Below are 19,780 nucleotides of genomic sequence, written 5' to 3'. Positions count from 1 at the left end.
AATGCATGAAAGTGAAAAGTGAAAGTGAAGTCGCTCAGTCACGTCCAACTCTTTGCGACCCCATGGACTGTAGCCCACCAGGTTCTTCTGTCCATGGGGATTCTCCAGGTAAGAATACTAAAGTGGGTTGCCATGCCTTCCTCCAGGGGATCTTCCCAACCCAGGGATGGAACCCAGGTCTCCCGCATTGCAGGCAGATTCTTTACCATGAATCACCAAGGAAGCCTACAATATCATATACTATGACTGAAATCTATATTTCCTTCAAACTGTAGCATTTGATCTTAGAGCATAGTAGAAACTTTCTACAGAATAAAGACAGGAGACATTTAATAAGCAGAGAAAATTAAACACTCAGTCACAAACAAACCATTACCCATTTTCCAGGCCACATTTCCCTTTTAGATTAAACCATTTCAATTCCTTTTGATTTCCTTCAATTATTTTAATTAAATTACGTTCTGAATAATGAATTTCCATATTCAATTTGAATTTGAATATGAAATAACCCATAGATATCAAGTAAAGACTTGACCTGTAAAAGGCATAAATGATATGGCTTTAATGATAACTTCTTACATGTATAACCCAGAAACCACTCACCTGATACCTCATGAGAAATGTATTAGGATCAGGGTTACTTATCCAATCATAGTATAAGGGGTACTTACACAAATGATTCTTTCCCATTTTCTTTTTCAATACTCTGTAACATTGATATGTGAAAAATCTAGGTCTAAATAAATTTAAAAGAACTTCTTTAATAAGCATAAAACCAAAATTCTAAACGATAAGGAAACATTATGTCATAGTTTGAGAAGCTTTTCCTTCTTAGTGCAATACTTTCTTCTAATTATAATCAGTTCTGGGTCATTCTAATTTTTTCAGCTGTTTTCCTATAAAGTATTATCAATTCATACTCTGAAGTAAAAGACCAAAATGCTCCAATTTTGATGAAGAAATCTAATCTTTATTTCTATGATGTTAGCACAATATACTCACACAATAGCTCTGATCTGTACTTAACAAAATACATTATAGCACTTTACAAACTTTATCAGTTTGGAAAACATTGCATAACATTTTATTAAACACAATACTTTATATATATCATATATATCTTCATAATTTTATTTACTTTAAAAAGATAATTAACTCTCTTTATTCAATACTTGGTTTTATCAATAAAGCACAGCCTAACAAAGGAAGAAGTGCTCTCATTAGCAAATAAGATAAATAGAACACTAAGAAGAGATACCACCTGTTAGTCTCATTTGTTTTAAATTAAGGTACCAGTGGAATGTAAACAAATAATTCTTTGTAATCTTTTGTTTACAAAAGATGTGTTATCAAATACACATGCAGAGGTCTGAGTTCTAGCGACCATCATTATATATTTCCTTAACAATGTGGTACAATTTAAGTCATTAAAAACTGTAGCCTTTGGCACTTTGAGTAGAAAAAGAATATATCAATATTCATGTAAAGAAAAAAAAAAAAACTTCAGTGACTAGAGAAGTACTTTAAAATCTTTTGTTAAGAAATAGGAAAGATTAGCAAATATCATACTGCACCTGAAATGCTGCAGCTTTTTTTTTTTTCTTCAGAGCACTAAAACCAATCCACCTTTCTCTCTATAATTGGCAAAAGCCAGTAGGAGTGTCATAATGGTGGTGGTGGTGAGAAGTGGGGAAGGCAACATTTTACTCCCACTCCCCTCTCTGAGAAGGAAATTGCCAGAAGGGATATAGTTGAATCTGTATTTTATTGCCAGAGTTTTCAGTTCTGATGGTTTCAGCTAAATCCCTAATGCCGTAGGAGGTTGGTTACTCTAGAAAGCTCTGCCCTTTTCCAGCAGAAGTTGATTAAGAATGTGGTACTTACTCATCTCTAAACAACTACTTCTGCTCTCAGTGAAAACTGAACTAAGATTAACCTGCATTGTTGTTACCTTTTGTCCCCATGGCAATCATGAGATGTACATCAGAATTCTTAGGAAATGGTGTAAAAAGGTTAAATGCGAAATTACAAGAACCAAATATTTCTTCATACTTAAAGTTTTATGTTGGAAAAACACCTCAAAATGTTTTGCTTTTACTTTCTTCTTATTGACAATATTGGTTTCCATTGATTTAAGTTGAAGGCTTCATTCAAGATAGGTAGCAAAAACTGTTATTTGTAGTTGAGCACAAAAACTGTGCCTATCTATTTTGAAGAAATACATTCTTAATGTACACTGTGAGATATTTTTACTTATCAATTTTCTTTTTTTTTTTTAGATTCATCCTGTTAGTATACAAATAACAAAATATTTTAGAGAAGATGGCAAAACCCAATCACTGTGACTTTAACTGGTTATCAGGATATCAAAAAATGTTAATAATCTGGAACAAAATGAAAATTTTGGATTACTTAAGTTAGAAGTTTAAGCCAGCTGGCTGGAAACATCTAAGGTTAACATATGATCAACACTGCTGGCAGTGTAACCCACAATGTCAAGTTTTGGTTCATATTTCTTGTTTATAAATTCACAGCAGTATATTTTGCTCAAGGAATATCAACTGTTATTTCTGCATTAAAAATAGAATGTATCTATAACATAAAAATTTAAGTCAATAAATAAAGGAGAAGCCATAAAATGCAAAATATGATCACATCAATTTCAAAAAACTCTAAAATAATATTTTAAATTATGCAAATTTACTCACTAAAAACTGATTTTTCATTAGCAGTAACTTGAAATAAAAAGTAAACAGCAAAAAGCTATGCAGAAAAGTACTGGTTATTCCCTTTCACTGAAAATATCCTTATAAATTTTTGTTGTTGAAGAAAGCAAACTTTTGAAGAAATGCACAATACCTTTTCATTTTTTGACTGTGACTGAGCCACTACAGAGAAGCTGCAGGGTGTCCTATTCTAACACAAAGAAGCCAACATCTTCTTAATAACAGTAGCATTTCTTTGACAAGGAATTGCACACCACTATTTCACAGCTAAATAGAAATTGAGAGTTTACACCATATATGTACTATAATAATCAGCACCACCCATATTGAGCTTTTGGTGCAGATTCTGCAAAATGAATATATAATACTGCATGGCCTCTGCTGCAGGGAAAACGTGTGTTCTGGATTCCCACAGCTAATTATAAAGAAAGAACCCTAAAGTTGGCACATTCAGGAAGTACGATAGTATACACTGAAGGAAACCGCTTTCTTTTGATATTGCCCTCTGCAAACGTTTTGCGTTTGAAGGTAGGTCTTAGGAAGAGTCTTCACATTATCGCATGAGTTAGGTTCTTGCATTGTGCTTTTCCCTTCCCTTGATGTGAAGTCTACAAGCTTGGGTGGAATAGTTCTCGAGAGTCAGTGAATCGCGGGCTGATGGTGGATACTCTAGTTTGGTGAGAAGGTTCCCGATTTGCTGAAACAGAGCACTGGTAGAATCAACACGTTGTCTCTTGGGGTGACTCAAGTGATTTGAATGACTATCACTCAATCCTTATAAGCCCGTGTTGGGGAGGTTCCCTTGTAGAAGATATTCCTCGTGTTTTCGGGGCTGTTGCTTCTTTCAGGGATTAAAATGATGTTGCCCTTTCTCCGCAGGGTGGAGTCGCGGGAGGAAGAAACGGACAGAGTCTCTGAACCGATTTCGCTGCCCTCTACCGGGGTGACGCGGATGGTGGTGATTCCGTGGTGGTGATGCTCACTGTTGTCAATGTTGCTTCTCTTTCGATCTCCGGAACCAAAACTGTCTTTCAGGGACTCACAGCTTTCTGAGTCCCTGTTGAGATCGTTGAGCTCGTACGTTTGGCGAAGGCTGCCCTTTTCAGGGGCTTTCCATTTCCAGGAGCCACTGCCTTCGCCTTCGGTGGACGGGATCTGTATGATGGGCCTGTTGTTCTCCGGGTGGGCCTCAACCCTCACGATCCCACTGGGTTCGTGGTCTGTCAGGGTTTTGTATCGGATGGAGCCGGTGCAGGAGACTGTGCTGCCTTCAGTGTTCTTGGGGCTGCTTTGGAGGACACCCTGCTGCTTGGACATGGCTATGACTTGCATGATGCGAGGCTGGCTGTTGCTTCTATTACAAGCCACAGTCTTCTCCGCAGCTTTCAGCCACTTGGCCCGAGCAGAGCTGCTTTTGGGGGAGGTGCTTATGTTTTCCTGCGTCTCTTCAGGGATGTGTACTAACTGTGAGGACCCGGGGCGGGATTGAATGGACACTCTTGGTCCCCCAGGCATGCTATTGTTACACCCAGGGACGGTGCCAGGCTGGATCTTGAGATACTGATTGCTGCTGGGAGCGTGGTGGTCTCCATTGACCCCCACCCTGGACGGCTCCGAGCTTGATCTCATTTCAATGGATCTGGGTGGTGACTGTCCCGGCTCGGTCTCTATAACCTGCAGAGACAGCTTGCGGCTTTCATTCTTGTTCTTCCACTGGGTGAGGAGCTGCTTGGATCTAGCAGAATCCATCGAGGCATGAATGCTGGCGTTTCTTCTCACAGGGTCTTCCACGGATGGGGTGTTGGCTCTAGGCAAGGTATTGCTGAAGGTAACCATGTTCTCCTTCCCCATGGGGCTCCGTGGAGTGATGATTTCTACATCTGCATTTGCCCTTTTGAGGTTGGTCAAGGAGCTAGCATCTCTATGGTTTCGGTTCAGGATGCCTTCAGTGTGAGCAATTCCGTCAGTGCTGCTACCATTTTTAGCAGCTAAAACTCGGCTGGGGTCTTGATTGAGGTCTGTCAGAGACCTGAGGGCTTCTCTGTGCTGAAACACACTCTCTTCGCTAGGCAGAAAATTCCCCACAGCATACAGACCCTAGTGTTGGGAGAAACAATAAACATCAGGCACCAGACGACATGGTTACTGAGAGTTTGCATTGGAGGATGTAGTGAGGCACATAAAGATGTGTTCGCTATACCCCACTGACACAAACAACCAAAACTAAAAGTACAGTTACTCAGGAAATAGTTGTAAGTTATATCATCAGCCACTGAACTAACTCTTCAGAACTATAAAGTCCATTATTTTTCATTATTAGTTGGGTTTTCTCTTTCTCCATCCCACCAGATGTTTTGGACAGTCTTATCCTCTGTATTGAGAAGAGAAGTCAGACAATGAGAGAAATAAGGGCATTCTTCTGTTTTTCTTTTTAAAATTTATTTTTCAATTAGATGGAAATTGCTTTACAATGTTGTGTTGGTGTCTGCCATGCAACAACGTGAATCAACCATCTTCTGTTTTTTCAAAGCAATTCATTTTCCTGGATTTATGAACTGCTTGTTGAGTGACACCTCAGATGGCTTAACTGATGTACTTTACCTTCCATTTTCAGTCATACCTCATGATGGTACGATTGAAATCATACCATTCAATCATACCTGCATGTGGAAATGCAGAACAACAAATCATTCATAAAATATGACATAGGTTTTGTATTGAGGTCAGAGACACACATCCTCGCAGCTGACATGGAGCTCAGCACTATGTGTGCAGCATTTTACAGAATGTTCTGGGAAAAGAGGGCAGAAACTGTCCCTATATTGGGTTCTTAGTTTTTTTCCACCTAAAACCTGATCTTAAATTTTGAAAGTTATATTTGATAAGCTCAGTATTATTACACTAAACTTAAGCTGAATTTTATTTAATCTTGTCTTCACACTCAGGTGATCAAAATTTTTTTTTTTTTTTTTTTTAGATTTTGGGGATAAAAATCTGATAAAGGCTAAAGATAAGATTCAGAATTTTTTAACCTTTTGACATGCAAAAGATCTAATACCTGCTGAATTTTCAGTTTTTGAGATGCTTAGTTTAGAGATAAGAGCAAGAAGCAGATAACTATTTGCATGTTAAGCTCAACAGAAGGGAGCCACTGTCTAATTTTCAGACCAAACCAAAGGAATTCCACAGATGTGATATTTTGTAGAGTGCCTAACAATGAACAAGGGCATAGGCTTAAAATGGATAAATTAATAATTTCAAGGCAGAGTGTAAACAGGAACAGAATAAAGTCAGGCTTCTCCCTCTCCAAGTATTTCAATTCCTGGCTAAAATCTTCTTCTAAACAATACCTATCTATGTTCTCACTACAAAAGTTTTCAGGGTAAACAATCTCTACCTCATGTTCCATTAATAATTATATTTAAATTCATACATCTAGGACCATCTTCCACCAGACTGTACATCAGTTCAGTTCAGTTCAGTTGCTCAGTCGTGTCTGACTCTTAGCAACCCCATGGACTGCAGCACGCCAGGCTACCGTGTCCATCACCAACTCCCAGAGTTTACTCAAACTCATGTCCAATGAGTCAGTGATGCCATCCAACCATCTCATCCTCTATTGTCCCCTTCTCCTCCTGCCTTAAATCTTTTCCACCATCAGGGTCTTCTCTAATGAGTCAGTTTTTCCCATCAGGTGGCCAAAGTATTGAAGTTTCAGCTTTAGCATCAGTCCTTCCAATGAACACTCAGGACTGATTTCCTTTAGGATGGACTGGTTGGATCTCCTTGCTGATCAAGGGACTCTCAAGAGTCTTCTCCAACAACACAGTTCAAAAGCATCAATTCTTCAGCGCTCAGCTTTCTTTATAGACCTATTCTCACATCCATACATGACTACTGGAAAAACTATAGCCTTGACTAGACGGACCTTTGTTAGCAAAGTAACGTCTCTGCTTTTTAATATGCTGTCTAGGTTGGTCATAACTTTTCTTCCAAGGAGCAAGCGTCTTTATTTTCATGGCTGCAGTCACCATCTGAAGTAATTTTCAGATCAGATCAGATTTTGGAGCCCCCCAAAATAAAGTCTGCCACTGTTTCCACTGTTTCCCCATCTATTTCCCATGAAGTGATGGGACCGGATGCCATGATCTTAGTTTTCTGAATGTTGAGTTTTAAGCCAACTTTTTCACTTTCCTCTTTCACTTTCATCAAGAAGCTATTTAGGTCTTCTTCATTTTCTGCCATAAGGGTGGTGTTATCTGCATATCTGAGGTTATTGATATTTCTCCTGGCAATCTTGATTCCAGCTTGTGGTTCTTCCAGCCCAGCATTTCTCATGATGTACTCTGCATAGGAGTTAAATAAGCAGGGTGACAATATATAGCCTTGATGTACTCCTTTCCTAATTTGGAACCAGTCTGTTGTTCCATGTCCAGTTCTGACTGTTGCTTCCTGACCTGCATATAGGTTTCTCAAGAAGCAGGTCAGGTGGTCTGGTATTCCCATCTCTTGAAGAATTTTTCACAGTTTATTGTGATCCACACAGTCAAAGGCTTTGGCATAGTCAATAAAGCAGAATAGATGTTTTTCTGAAACTCTCTTGCTTTTTCCATGATCCAGCAGATGTTGGCAATTTGATCTCTGGTTCCTCTGCCTTTTCTAAAACCAGCTTGAACACCTCGAAATTCACGGTTCACATATTGCTGAAGCCTGGCTTGGAGAATTTTGAGCATTACTTTACTAGCATGTGAGATGAGTGCAGTAGTTTGAGCATTATTTTGCATTGCCTTTCTTTGGGATTCGGAGAAGGCGATGGCACCCCACTCCAGTACTCTTGCCTGGAAAATCCCATGGACGGAGGAGCCTGGTAGGCTGCAGTCCATGGGGTCGCGAAGAGTCGGACACGACTGAGCGACTTCCCTTTCCCTTTCTTTGGGATTGGAATGAAAACTGACCTTTTCCAGTCCTGTGGCCACTGCTGAGTTTTCCAAATTTGCTGGCATATTGAGTGTAGCACTTTTACACCATCATCTTTTAGGATTTGAAGTAGCTCAACTGGAATTCCATCACCTCCACTAGCTTTGTTCATAGTGATGCTTCCTAAAGCCCACTTGACTTCACATTCCAGGATGTCTGGCTCTAGGTGAGTGATCACACCATTGTGATTATATGGGTCGTAAAGATCTTTTTTGTACAGTTCTTCTGTGTATTCTTGCCACCTCTTCTTAATATCATCTGCTTGTTAGGTCCATACCATTTCTGTCCTTTATGGAGCCCATCTTTGCATGAAATATTCCTTTGGTATCTCTAATTTTCTTGAAGAGATCTCTAGTCTTTCCCATTCTGTTGTTTTCCTCTATTTCTTTGCATCAATCACTGAGGAAGGCTTTCTTATCTCTCCTTGCTCTTTGGAACTCTGCATTCAGATGGGTGTATCTTTCCTTTTCTCCTTTGCTTTTCACTTCTCTTCTTTTCAGAGCTATAACCTCTACCTACATTGTTCAGAATTCAGTGCCCAGAACTCGGCTTAATAAATATAGTTGTTTGAGTCCTTGTTATGATATGAGGCAAATAGTTATTATCCCCATTTTATAGATGAAGAATCAGGCTTCTGAATGGCTACAAAATTGGCCAAATAGCAGAAAAACTGAGATTCGAGCCCAAACCCTTGGGACTCTAAGACACCATGAAAATAAGACATATACAGACAATGCATGAACTGGAGAGTGACAGTTCTCAGTCTTATTCTCTAACACTTGTTGCCAAAGAACACTCCCAGGACAACCCAGGCTTATGCACAGTTCCTGGCACACATTTTCATTCGATGGCTTTCTCCTTCACTGAAGAAAGTATGAGTAGGAAGTATGAGATCTGAAGTGACAGTCCTGACTATGCTACTAGTATATAAAAATGAAAAAAATAAATCATTGCTCACTTTAATATGTTTCCTTTTTTTAATTAATGCTTTTCACAAGTATTCCAAGATCACAAGATTTAGAACTGCTCCAATAGGCAGTTAATTTTTATTTCTCTGTAGATCCTCTTAGTTTCTTTCATTATGGCCTTTTCCTCTGCATGCTACTTGCATATTGGTGATTTCCTGGCTTCTTTTATTCTTCAGTTCAGTTCATTTCAGTCGCTCAGTCGTGTCTGACTCTTTGTGACCCCATGAATCGCAGCATGCCAGGCCTCCCTCTCCATCACCAACTCCTGGAGTTCACTCAAACTCATGTCCATCGAGTCGGTGATGCCATCCAGCCATCTCATCCTCTGTCGTCCCCTTCTCCTCCTGCCCCCAATCCCTCCCAGCATCAGAGTCTTTTCCAGTGAGTCAACTCTTCGCATGAGGTGGCCAAAGTATTGGAGTTTCAGCTTCAGCATCAGTCCTTCCAATGAACATCCAGGACCGATCTCCTTTAGAATGGACTGGTTGGATCTCCTTGCAGTCCAAGGGACTCTCAAGAGTCTTTTCCAACACCACAGTTCAAAAGCATCAATTCTTCGGCACTCAGCTTTCTTTATAGTCCAACTGTCACATCCATACATGACCACAGGAAAAACCATAGCCTTGACTAGATGGACCTTTGTTGGCAAAGTAATGTCTCTGCTTTTGAATGTGCTATCTAGGTTGATCATAACTTTCCTTCCAAGGAGTAAGCATCTTTTAATTTCATGGCTGTAATCACTATCTGTAGTGATTTTGGAGCCCAAAATAATAAAGTCAACCACTGTTTCCCCGTCTATTTCCCATGAAGCGATGGGACCAGATGCCATGCTCTTAGTTTGGAAATTTGGAAGACTCAGCAGTGGCTACAGGACTGGGAAAAGTCAGTTTTCATTCCAAAGAAAGACAATGTCAAAGAATGCTCAAACCACCACACAAATGCACTCATCTCACATGCTAGTAAAATAATGCTCAAAATTCTCCAAGCCAGGCTTCAGTAATATGTGAACTGTGAACTTCCAGATGTTCAAGCTGGTTTTAGAAAAGGCAGAGGAACCAGAGATCAAATTGCCAACATCTGCTGGATCATGGAAAAAGCAAGAAAGTTCCAGAAAAACATCTATTTCTGCTTTATTGACTATGCCAAAGCCTTTGACTTGTGGATCACAATAAACTGTGGAAAATTCTTCAAGAGATGGGAATACCAGACCACCTGACCTGCTTCTTGAGAAACCTATATGCAGGTCAGGAAGCAACAGTTAGAACTGGACATGGAACAACAGACTGGTTCCAAATTGGGAAAGGAGTATGTTAAGGCTATATATTGTCACCCTGCTTATTTAACTTCTATGCAGAGTACATCATGAGAAACGCTGGGCTGGATGAAGCACAAGCTGGAATCAAGATTGCCTGGAGAAATATCAATAACCTCAGATATGCAGATGATACCACCCTTATGGCAGAAAGTGAAGAGGAACTCAAAAGCCTCTTGATGAAAGTGAAAGAGGAGAGTGAAAGAGTTGGGTTAAAGCTCAACATTCAGAAAACTAAGATCATGGCATCTGGTCCCATCACTTCATGGGAAACAGATGGGGAAACAGTAGAAACACTGTCAGACTTTTATTCTTAGGATCTGGCAATTTTATATATTCCCATAACTATAATGGTATTTCCACCTATAATGTTCGTGATTTCCAAATCTATCTTCCACCAGTCATTGCTCCTTTAAGTTCCAGACCCAACTATTCAACTGCCTATTGATCTTTAAATTCAGCTTGTACAAATCCATTCAGTCAGCTCATGAAGTCACCATCTGCCGGTCTTCCAAACTAGAAACGTGGCCATTATCTCTCATTCCTTCTGTTCCCTCACCCTCCACAAAGACTTGATCATTCATATGTCCATCTTTTTTCATATGTAGTTTCTTCAGCTTGAATGCCCTCCTCCTTTCTTAACCCTAAGAAACTCTCATGTTTTAAAAACATGAGTATAACTCTGTGAAGCCTTCCTTAGCTTCCTTAGGCAGTTTGCTATCCTCAAAGTACTTTGTTTATACCCTATTTTGTCATTTAACATATTGTAACCATTTATACTTTTCTTAATCTTTGCACTATAAACTTATAAATGATAAATCTTATTTATCAGTGCTGTGATGCTCAGTATAGTACCTGGCACAGATCAGATTTTGAATAAATGTTAAGGTAATGAATGCATGAATGAAATGGACAATTTCAGTTCCCTTATGCTGAAGATATTTCCCTTAAAGGAAGATCAGGTTTGGAAATGAAGGTTGCTAAAGAATTCAATGGGACTTCTCAGGTGGCACAGTGGTAAAGAATCCACCTGCCAATACAGGTGGCAAGAGACATGGGTTCAATTCCTGGGTTGGGAAGATACCCTGGAGAAGGAAATGGCAACTCAAGCCAGTATTCTTGCCTAAGAAATCCCATGGACAGAGGAGCCTAGCAGGCTATAGTTCACTGGGTTGCAAAGAGTCAGACATGACTGAGCACAAACACACACAAAGAATTAAATATTAGCTGGATTACAGTTATGTCCAGGTGCCACATTTGTGTTATTGGGCAAAGTATATAATTTTTCCATTATACTTCTACTCTCTTTAACTTACTTTCCTCATCTATAAAATTATACTAGTAATAGCAGTCCTTGACTTTTTTTTTTGTGGGAGAGTGATAAGGGAAAATGTGATAATCTTTCTAAAATCACCTTTTCTGGCCCAATGTATGAGTTTAATAAATGATTTTACTGAAAGTAGAATATATGTTTTGGCTTAGAATGGAGAAGGAGCCAGGGATTTTCTCATAGATATAAACTACATTGGAAGTAAATTATTATAGTGCAAGACATTTTGTGCATGTTTTCCTTTTTAAACTGTGCTTTGTTGAATAATAGTAAATTATTTACCAAGTACAGAGCAATTCCTCCTCCTATTAAAAAGCCACAGTAGACATCAACTGGGTGATTCTTATACTGAGTTATCCGTGTTAGCCCACAGATGATTCCACAGATGATAAAGGTGAAGACCAAGAGAGGTTTCAGAAGCTTAGAGGAATCCGTTAGTGTGGAATTGAAGTACATCTTTAAAAAATGAAAGGACCAGGGTAAGTATGTTTAAAAGGTCATTTTTTCCATTCCATTTTAATCAAACAAAAAGGTAAACTCAAATCTCTGATACACTTGATGTCAATTTTACTATTCCTTTCCCCCTGCTCTGGCTAATTTCTGTACCTGAAAAAAAAGAGATGCCTGACAAAATCCATCAAATAAATAACAGACCACTTATGTGATTACACAAAAGTCTGGAAAAAAATTAAAGCAGTAGAATTAGCCAGATAACTGGTTAGTCTCCATGTTACTTGTCATTTAATTTCAATCCATTTTTTCACATAAAATCTAATAAACTGTTATATTAATAAGATATAGTGACAATTCATTGCAGAGCATTTATCAACTTACACTTACTTAGAATTTGCTGTTACATAATGATTGAAATGAAAGTGTATGCTGTGTGTATATACTTAACGCAATTTTTTCAGTTTTACAGTTTTTAACATTCATGTACTTCACAGTACTCTCTCATGAAGTATAATATCACATTAAAAGAGATACAAGGCTAAATGAATACTATGACTATTTCAAAAATTATCTTACTGTTATATTGTTTATACTAAATTCTATTTTTTATGCCATTATACTCTTCTGTTATTACCCAGCTGTAATATAATCTAATTGGTGTTTGGAGACAACACTCATTTCTCTGATTTTCTCTAGGACACAGTTTGATGAAAAAGACCCAGTTACTTACCGAAACGTACACAGCTGCAAAGGCAGCAAGGGTCGCATGTTGAGAAGGGAATGATTTTCTGCCAAAGGAAGAAGTCAAATTATGCCTTCTATTTCTGATACACTGCTAACAATTATCTCAAGAACACTGAGTGGTTAAAATGTTCAACTAAAAAGCTGCAAGGTAATAAGCAATAACTTTAATTTCTGTTTGATTTTCTGCAGAAAGATCTGAGTGATAAAATAAACACTGTTAATCACCATTAGTATTAAAGAAGGGTAGTGATACACTTTCCAGTATAAAGTGTTAGCTTTCTAAGGGATCACTTCTCTACACTATTGGAATGCTGGTTGAAAGCAGAAATGGGGTGGAAAGCATTATAACTGTTTATTGGTGTTATAATTATGTCAGGTTAAAGTAAAAGCCTATAAAACCTAGATTTTAATGCTTTTAAACTTTCTCTATGCTTCTAAATATATGGTTTCATTTACATAAATATTTAAAAGAATAATTACATTCTCACAGTAGTGGGTCTAGAATTGTTTTTTACACTTTAGAAAGCATAGGGAAAAAAATCTAATTTTAGCAAAATGTTTCTCTATCCCACTTTAAAATGACTATTATCTCAAGAATTGCAAAGTATATTGTTTAGTTAAATAAGAAGCAAGGTGCAAGAGGTAGAACAGAGGACTGTGAAAGACAGAAGGAGAACAGAGATCTTTTAATGAATAAAAAATGGGAAAAATTCAGTTTTATTAATGACCTCCTAATTATTTGGTACCCAATAAAATGGATTACTATTCAACACAGACAAGATAATGTAGAAAAATTGAGAAAGAATATAGAATATAAGTCTTAAATGTAAGTTCAAAATTAATTGAATTGAATGGACCATATGTATATAATTATATAATATCAGGTTCTGATTCTTCAAGTGTATTTAAATTATTTTTGACTCTTAAATCAATCTTTGGGAACTGACTGAATGAAAAATAAAATTCTTATATCAGTCTTTTGCTGCCTTCACCCTTCTGTAATTTATTTCTTTTGAACTTCTCTTGCCATCTAAGTTTCTGTCTTTTTTTTTATTGATTGAAAACAGTTTAATGCTTTGGTAATTTCTTAAGCTTTTCAGTTTTTATTTTCTGAAATGCAAGGTCAGGAGCTGTACAGACTTTCTGGGTTTATTCAGAGGAGACACATGCAATCGTAGATGCTATTTCTTTTAAAACTCTACCAAAAGGAAAATTCATATGATTTCTTTTTTAATAAAATATGTAACGGAGCTGGAAATATCATATATAGTCTTCTACTTAAGTCACTACATGACACATACTGATTATAAGCCGTGACTAACTATAAACATCTAAAATAAACCAATTTGTGATAACCTAAACCCATAATTCGGAGAAGGCAATGGCACCCCACTCCAGTACTCTTGCCTGGAAAATCCCATGGACGCAGGAGCCTGGTAGGCTGCAGTCTATGGGGTCGCAAAGAGTCAGACACAACTGAGTGACTTCACTTTCTTTCTTTCTAAACCCATAATTAGTATAGAGGAGATTATAGAACATGACTGGGGTTTGGTGATATGAAGTTGAGTGGAATGAATATGGGGCTGAAATTTGGAGAGAGAGAAGGAGTTGGAAGGAGCCACCAATGGGTTTCTATGGTATCATCCCTAAAGAGATCACTGAATTGAAAAGAAAAATAAAATCCAAGTCATTGTGATTGAAAAGGGCATGCCTATGATGATACCCCCAAGCTATTCATGAACAATAAAAACACCAACATGGAAGTTTTCATAATCTCCATTTCTAACCTGCCGCTGTTGATAACTGTAAGGTCAGATCCTGAGCAAATGTCTTCTACAATGTAGGAATTCTCTTTGCAAGACACATTCAGAGAGGTGTAGTTTGGCTTGCACACAGTCAGAAAGTACGGTGCCTGGTAGCCTGTGGAGAGCTGGATAATGTCTGTGATAAGAGCTGTAGAGCAGAGTCCAAAGATATGAACACCTATAAAGAAAAGGAAAGAACCTGTTACCAAGCTAGCACTTGATGCCAGTGTGGTGCCATCATCAATCTTGCGTATTACACAGTAACATAACAACCTTGACATCTACTGTGATCATTTTCTCTGAGTTTATTTCAGGAAGATAGTGAAGAAAATTTCTAAACTTCCAAACAGATGCTGAAGGCAATGAGTATCTCCAAAGTTGTCATTTGAAGGATTTTTGTCTGTTTGGTTATATCAGGCCAATTCTTAATATTATTAACTGTAGGTCACTTGACAGATACCTGGAACATGTTAAGATGACAACTGTGTGATTTGAAAAGGATTCAATACGGGGAATGAAGCAAAATTCAAAATCACTACAAACTGCTTAGCAGAATTGTACTCCCAGGTCTCTCTCCCCAGTAGTTCCTCACCCCAGACACAGTAGGCAAACCCTACTGGATTGGTTCCTGGTATGACTACGTACAGATGACTAGCATACCAGGAATGCTAATTAAAACAGAGAAGACAGCAAGCCAGCCCAATGGTGAAAAAAATAATCATACAAGTACCGGGCTGTGGGAGGCTTCCTTCATTTTGGAATACAGAAATGGCATTCTTAAATCTCTTGATTAAGTTCTTTCTTTTCTCTTCTGGGACCAGTTTGAAATCATAAACTGACAAACCCTAATTCAGGCTTGTACATTCGATCTCCATTCTTGCTTCAAGTTCCTTGCCTGGTCTTATCCTTGGGAGTCTAGCCTACCTGCTCCCTCTACACCCTGGAGTCATTCTGACTTGAGATTCTGATTCACGATTTGCTCATAGAAATCACTGTGACAGGCAGCCAGGTAACCCGACAGTGTTCTCCTTCTGGCCTGGCCCCTTTTGCATTTTCCTTCTCTGCCTGTTGTCACCTAACAACCGCTCTCCCAGTTCTTTCTCTACTTATTCACCTCAGATTCGTGACCTTGGACCTTTATTTCTATATTCTAATTCCTAGCAGCATGTAAGATCTTGGGGAGGGGTATGAGTAAGTGAGGAAACCTACCCATCTCTAGGCCCCCAGGGCATGGGCGTGGTTGACTCTGGGACTGGGCTCTCCAGGATAAGATGGAGCATCCTCATAGTCATGAGGTTTTTCAGAGAGGTTATGTGCCCCTTTGCCACGGCATTGTGTTACATTAGGAAAACTTCCTCTGAGATCAGCTAGATGTCCTAAAGTTTTACTTCTTGGTCTTAGTTCATGATCCTGGTAAGGGGATTATTCTTGCCATACAGTCTTTGTGGAGCAAAAATGTGCCTTTCTTAGTGGGGCAGAGTCTAGGGCATGATTTAGACCAGATTTTTTTTTTCTCCAGTGGAAGAGATGATGGTACTTAATTTTCTATTAGGTATTAAATGAAGCTACCTCTTTGAACTGAGAGGTTACAGGTGAAAATAACTTTTTGCTGATTTACTAGGAATGAATTAAAACATTCACAGTGGTGTGATGTAATGTGGCTTGACTTTTCAATTCAGTTAAAAAGAAACGTCTGTGACTCAAATAATATTAAGACAGTCACATGCTAATCAGAAGAGATGAAGGTTTAGATGCTCATTTGACTCTGATACAGGCCTATGGATATTCTGTAGGTCTCATAAAAATAGGAGGCAGAGTTAGATGATATAACCAAGGAAAAATAGCCTTGATGCTGTGCTGCATGGTGACATTTCCATGGACGGTAACTTCTGGATGAAAACACCGCAGGACAATTGAAATGGAATCACTGATGTGGCTAAAGTAATTTCTGAAGGGTTATCCATTTATATTGGTCTGCTGATATTTACTCTCCATTTTAAAAAATGAACCCAGATCCAAGAAACCATTTTAAAGTAAATTCATGATTCTACCAGAGCTAAGACAAAAATAAACTGAAATGCATGGCATACTGGCTCTCAAAACAAGGACCTTAACTATAACACATTGTGGATACAAAACTTAAATTAGGGTGTTTTTAACAGTTTTTTTTTTTTTTTTCGTATAATGTAAAATTCATCATGTACCTGACACTATACATCTAAATTACAGCTTTAAAGATAATATCTGTAATTAAATATAACATTTCTATTTGAAAAACATTTTCTTTCTTTGTGGTTTCCCACACCCACCAACGAATCTGACAGCTCTTCTAAGGAACGAGTTGAAGTTGCAGCCTCCAGCGTTAATGTTGGGCTCCAGGCCAACCCCATTCCTTCTTTTGGACAGGCAACAGTAGAGGATTCCTTCCCCTACCATAATCTGTGAAGACAAGAGGGTATTCAAAATGGATTCAACGGGTGCAGATGAATTATATAAGTTATCTCTTACATATGTATGCTCAGTTGCTCAGTCGTGTCTGACTCCTTTGAGACCCCATGTACTGTAGCCGCTAGGCTCCTCTGTCCATGGGATTTTCCAGGCAAGAATACTGGAGTGAGTTGCCATGCCCTCCTGCAGGGGAATTTATCTCTTAACATGCCATCAATTAAATTAAGTAAAGATGTACCTTTTGTAGGCACTTTAGAGATGGGAGGATTTCTCCTGAGAATTTGCAGAAGCAGTGAGAAGTAATCAGGGAATTGTAACTAGCGTAGTTGGATCTTCTGTGCTCCTACATACTGGTCAAAATTGTGATAGCATCCTTTTATTGCAATGTGGTTGCAGACTTTGGCCCTATGCCCAACAATACCCAGTGTTACTTAGCTGATTAATCACATGGTGACTGATTCTGATCTGACGCCTAGAATCTTAACATTTTATCCTTAAAACTATGAAAACAAGATGCCCAAGGAGAGAATAAAATAAGTACCAGAGTTAGAATCAGGAATATTTTATTAGCATATTATTTCAATAAAATTTGGAATTGGGCAGAAGGATCACCCATGTAAAGCAGACATGAAAGTAGAAAGGTTCAATCTAAAGCAGAGCTATCTGCTAAAATTTTCTGTGATGATGGACATATTTTCTGCTTTGTCCAATATGGCAGCCACTATTGAGCACTTGAAATAGCACTGTTGGCTATTGAGCACTTGAAATTTTTTTGCTACTGCAATCAAGGAGCTGAAGTTTTAATTTCATTTCATTGTACTTAGTTAATTATTTAAAATGTAAATCAATCAGATTTAAAATGAAATAGTCACATGTGGCTAGTAACTATCCTATTGGAGAATGTAGATTATAAGAGAATCTATCTAGGTAAGCAGTAACATTTGGATGAAAATGCTCCAGGACAACTGAAATAGAATTTGATGTGGTTGATTTCTGAAGAGTTAACCATTCATACTGAGTAATGTTGAGTAATAGTGGTTCGGCAGTAAAAAATACTCCTGCAATGCAGGAGACTGCCTACAATGTAGGAGACATGGGTTCAATCCCTGGGTAGGGAAGGTCCCCTGGAGAAGGAAATGGCAACCCACTCCAGTTGCCTGGGAAATCCCATGGACAAAGGAGTCTGGTGGGCTATAATCCATGGGGCCCAAGAATCAGACACATCTTAGCAACTATATCAACTACCACTACCAGTGAGTAATACGTCTTAAGAATGAAATATTTAGAAAATGTGTTTTCAGTAAACAGAGGACCATACTTATGATAAGGAACAGCACACTTGCTGTTGGGTTCTAAGACACAGGACATCAGTGACAAACTCAATACATTTAGGCATCATTTCCGTCAAGAACTTTCCCTTGAAATCCCTTACTATATCCTAAACTGAAGTATGCCCCTTCTGTGTGGCTCCCTTAGTATCTTGTCCTTCCCTCTAGCATAGCTGGATTATTTCTCACTTGACTGTGACCCTCTGCGGGGAAATCATCTTTTTGTTTTACCTTTTATTCTCACTATCTAGCACAGTGCCCCGCATTGCAGGGTTTGCTTTTGTTACCTTCACTGTGGGATTCTCATTGGCTAATTACCTTGGGCATTTGGGCTGGTAGTTATTAAGAAAAGTAAGACTTGAAATAATGTGGTTTTTTAAATGCAAAAAATCAAATATTGGGGGTTACTGTGCCTCAGAGATTATTGTGAAATTAGAATCAGTATGGCTAAAAATGTGGAAGTGAGAAACTGGGAACAGGCAGTCCCTTAGGTATAAGTGATCATGTCACTTTAAAGATTATCACCGTGACTGGGAACTGAAATATATTTTCCAAGGAAAAGTTCCCAGTTCTCAACACCTACTTAACATTTATTTTATAAAGTACTTAAATTTATGATTTTTAAAACTCATGACTAAATCTATGACCTTATGCTTCAAATGTTCTGTCTGATCTATTTAGTTCCATATGGTGTATGTACAATTATAAGGAACCTTTATAAAAACAATTTTCTTAATAAAATTCTACCAATAACCTTACAAGCGTGAAAATCTTGTGGTATACACTGATAAACTCCTTTATGGATAACTATATAAATAATCAGAAGGAATTTTTTTTCAAATCATTGAATACTAAGTTAATTATACTTTTTGAAAAATACCATACTACATTATCACTTCAAGTTAGACATAGAAACACAAAAGATTCTATACTATTCTGCACAGATAGATGTGACATGTTGCACCATGCAAGTAGAATAATATCATAATTATCCCAAATTCATCATTTCAAGAAAATGAACCACTCATTTCTGAAACGTGTCCTGAAATGCATTGAGAGGCTCATTTCATTTTCATTTCTTTAATAATAATTCTGTGAATAATTTTGTTTCTTTTTAATTATACATGTAAATAGTGATTCACATATTATCCTTGAATGCTAAAGTATGCAAGAATTTATTTGTTTAGTGTCATTAGGGAAATGCTTCTTGTCATATAACACAGCAGTCATTATCTCAAGTGACCTTGAAATTTCAAGAGTTTTCATTTATTTGCTTAATAAGCTCAAAACTCATATGTCAGGAGAGTGCTTTCACATCCTGGTTTGATTATGGATGGAGGTTTCTTGTCAGTATTTTGACATCATCCAACTCTCCCACTCTCGAAGGAGCACATTAATTTTCTCTTCACACTACTATTCATTTAACCTTGACCTACATGTCACTGTATGCATTTTCAAAATGATTTAATTTGCTTTAAAGATAGAATTCTCCTCAGGGAAAGGATAGATGTTTCCTGATGTATTTTCAAATATGCCTGCTTGTCTCCCCATTCTGAATGACATGCTGTTGTGATGCAATATGGTTTCAAGGATTAGGTGTTGACAACAGAATTATTTGTTGCTGTTGTCATTTGGAAATAGAAAACAGTATATGACAAGTATCTTCTCACAATATTCTGTTTATGCCGT

At 37.9% G+C, this 19,780-nt stretch overlaps 1 protein-coding gene across 1 annotated transcript in view; it reads right to left on the bottom strand.

Moving 5' to 3' along the window:
* Positions 1 to 948: 948 nt before the first annotated feature.
* The window catches only part of PLPPR4 (phospholipid phosphatase related 4), a 55,035-nt gene continuing 36,203 nt past the window's right edge, over positions 949 to 19,780 (bottom strand). The window contains exons 3-7 of the mRNA XM_086394452.1: positions 16,625 to 16,754; positions 14,298 to 14,493; positions 12,497 to 12,554; positions 11,596 to 11,769; positions 949 to 4,823 (exon numbers count right to left, since the gene is read on the bottom strand). Of these exons, the coding sequence (XP_086250578.1) occupies positions 3,495 to 4,823; positions 11,596 to 11,769; positions 12,497 to 12,554; positions 14,298 to 14,493; positions 16,625 to 16,754 (1,887 nt within the window). The 3' untranslated portion in view covers positions 949 to 3,494. The remainder of the gene's footprint in view (positions 4,824 to 11,595; positions 11,770 to 12,496; positions 12,555 to 14,297; positions 14,494 to 16,624; positions 16,755 to 19,780) is intronic.

The sequence above is a fragment of the Bos grunniens genome, chromosome 3, assembly GCF_055505025.1.
Source record: "Bos grunniens cultivar Pamir isolate PY7600 chromosome 3, Bosgru_T2T1.0, whole genome shotgun sequence".
Taxonomy (NCBI): domain Eukaryota; kingdom Metazoa; phylum Chordata; class Mammalia; order Artiodactyla; family Bovidae; genus Bos; species Bos grunniens.
This window is presented reverse-complemented; position numbering and strand designations above follow the sequence as displayed.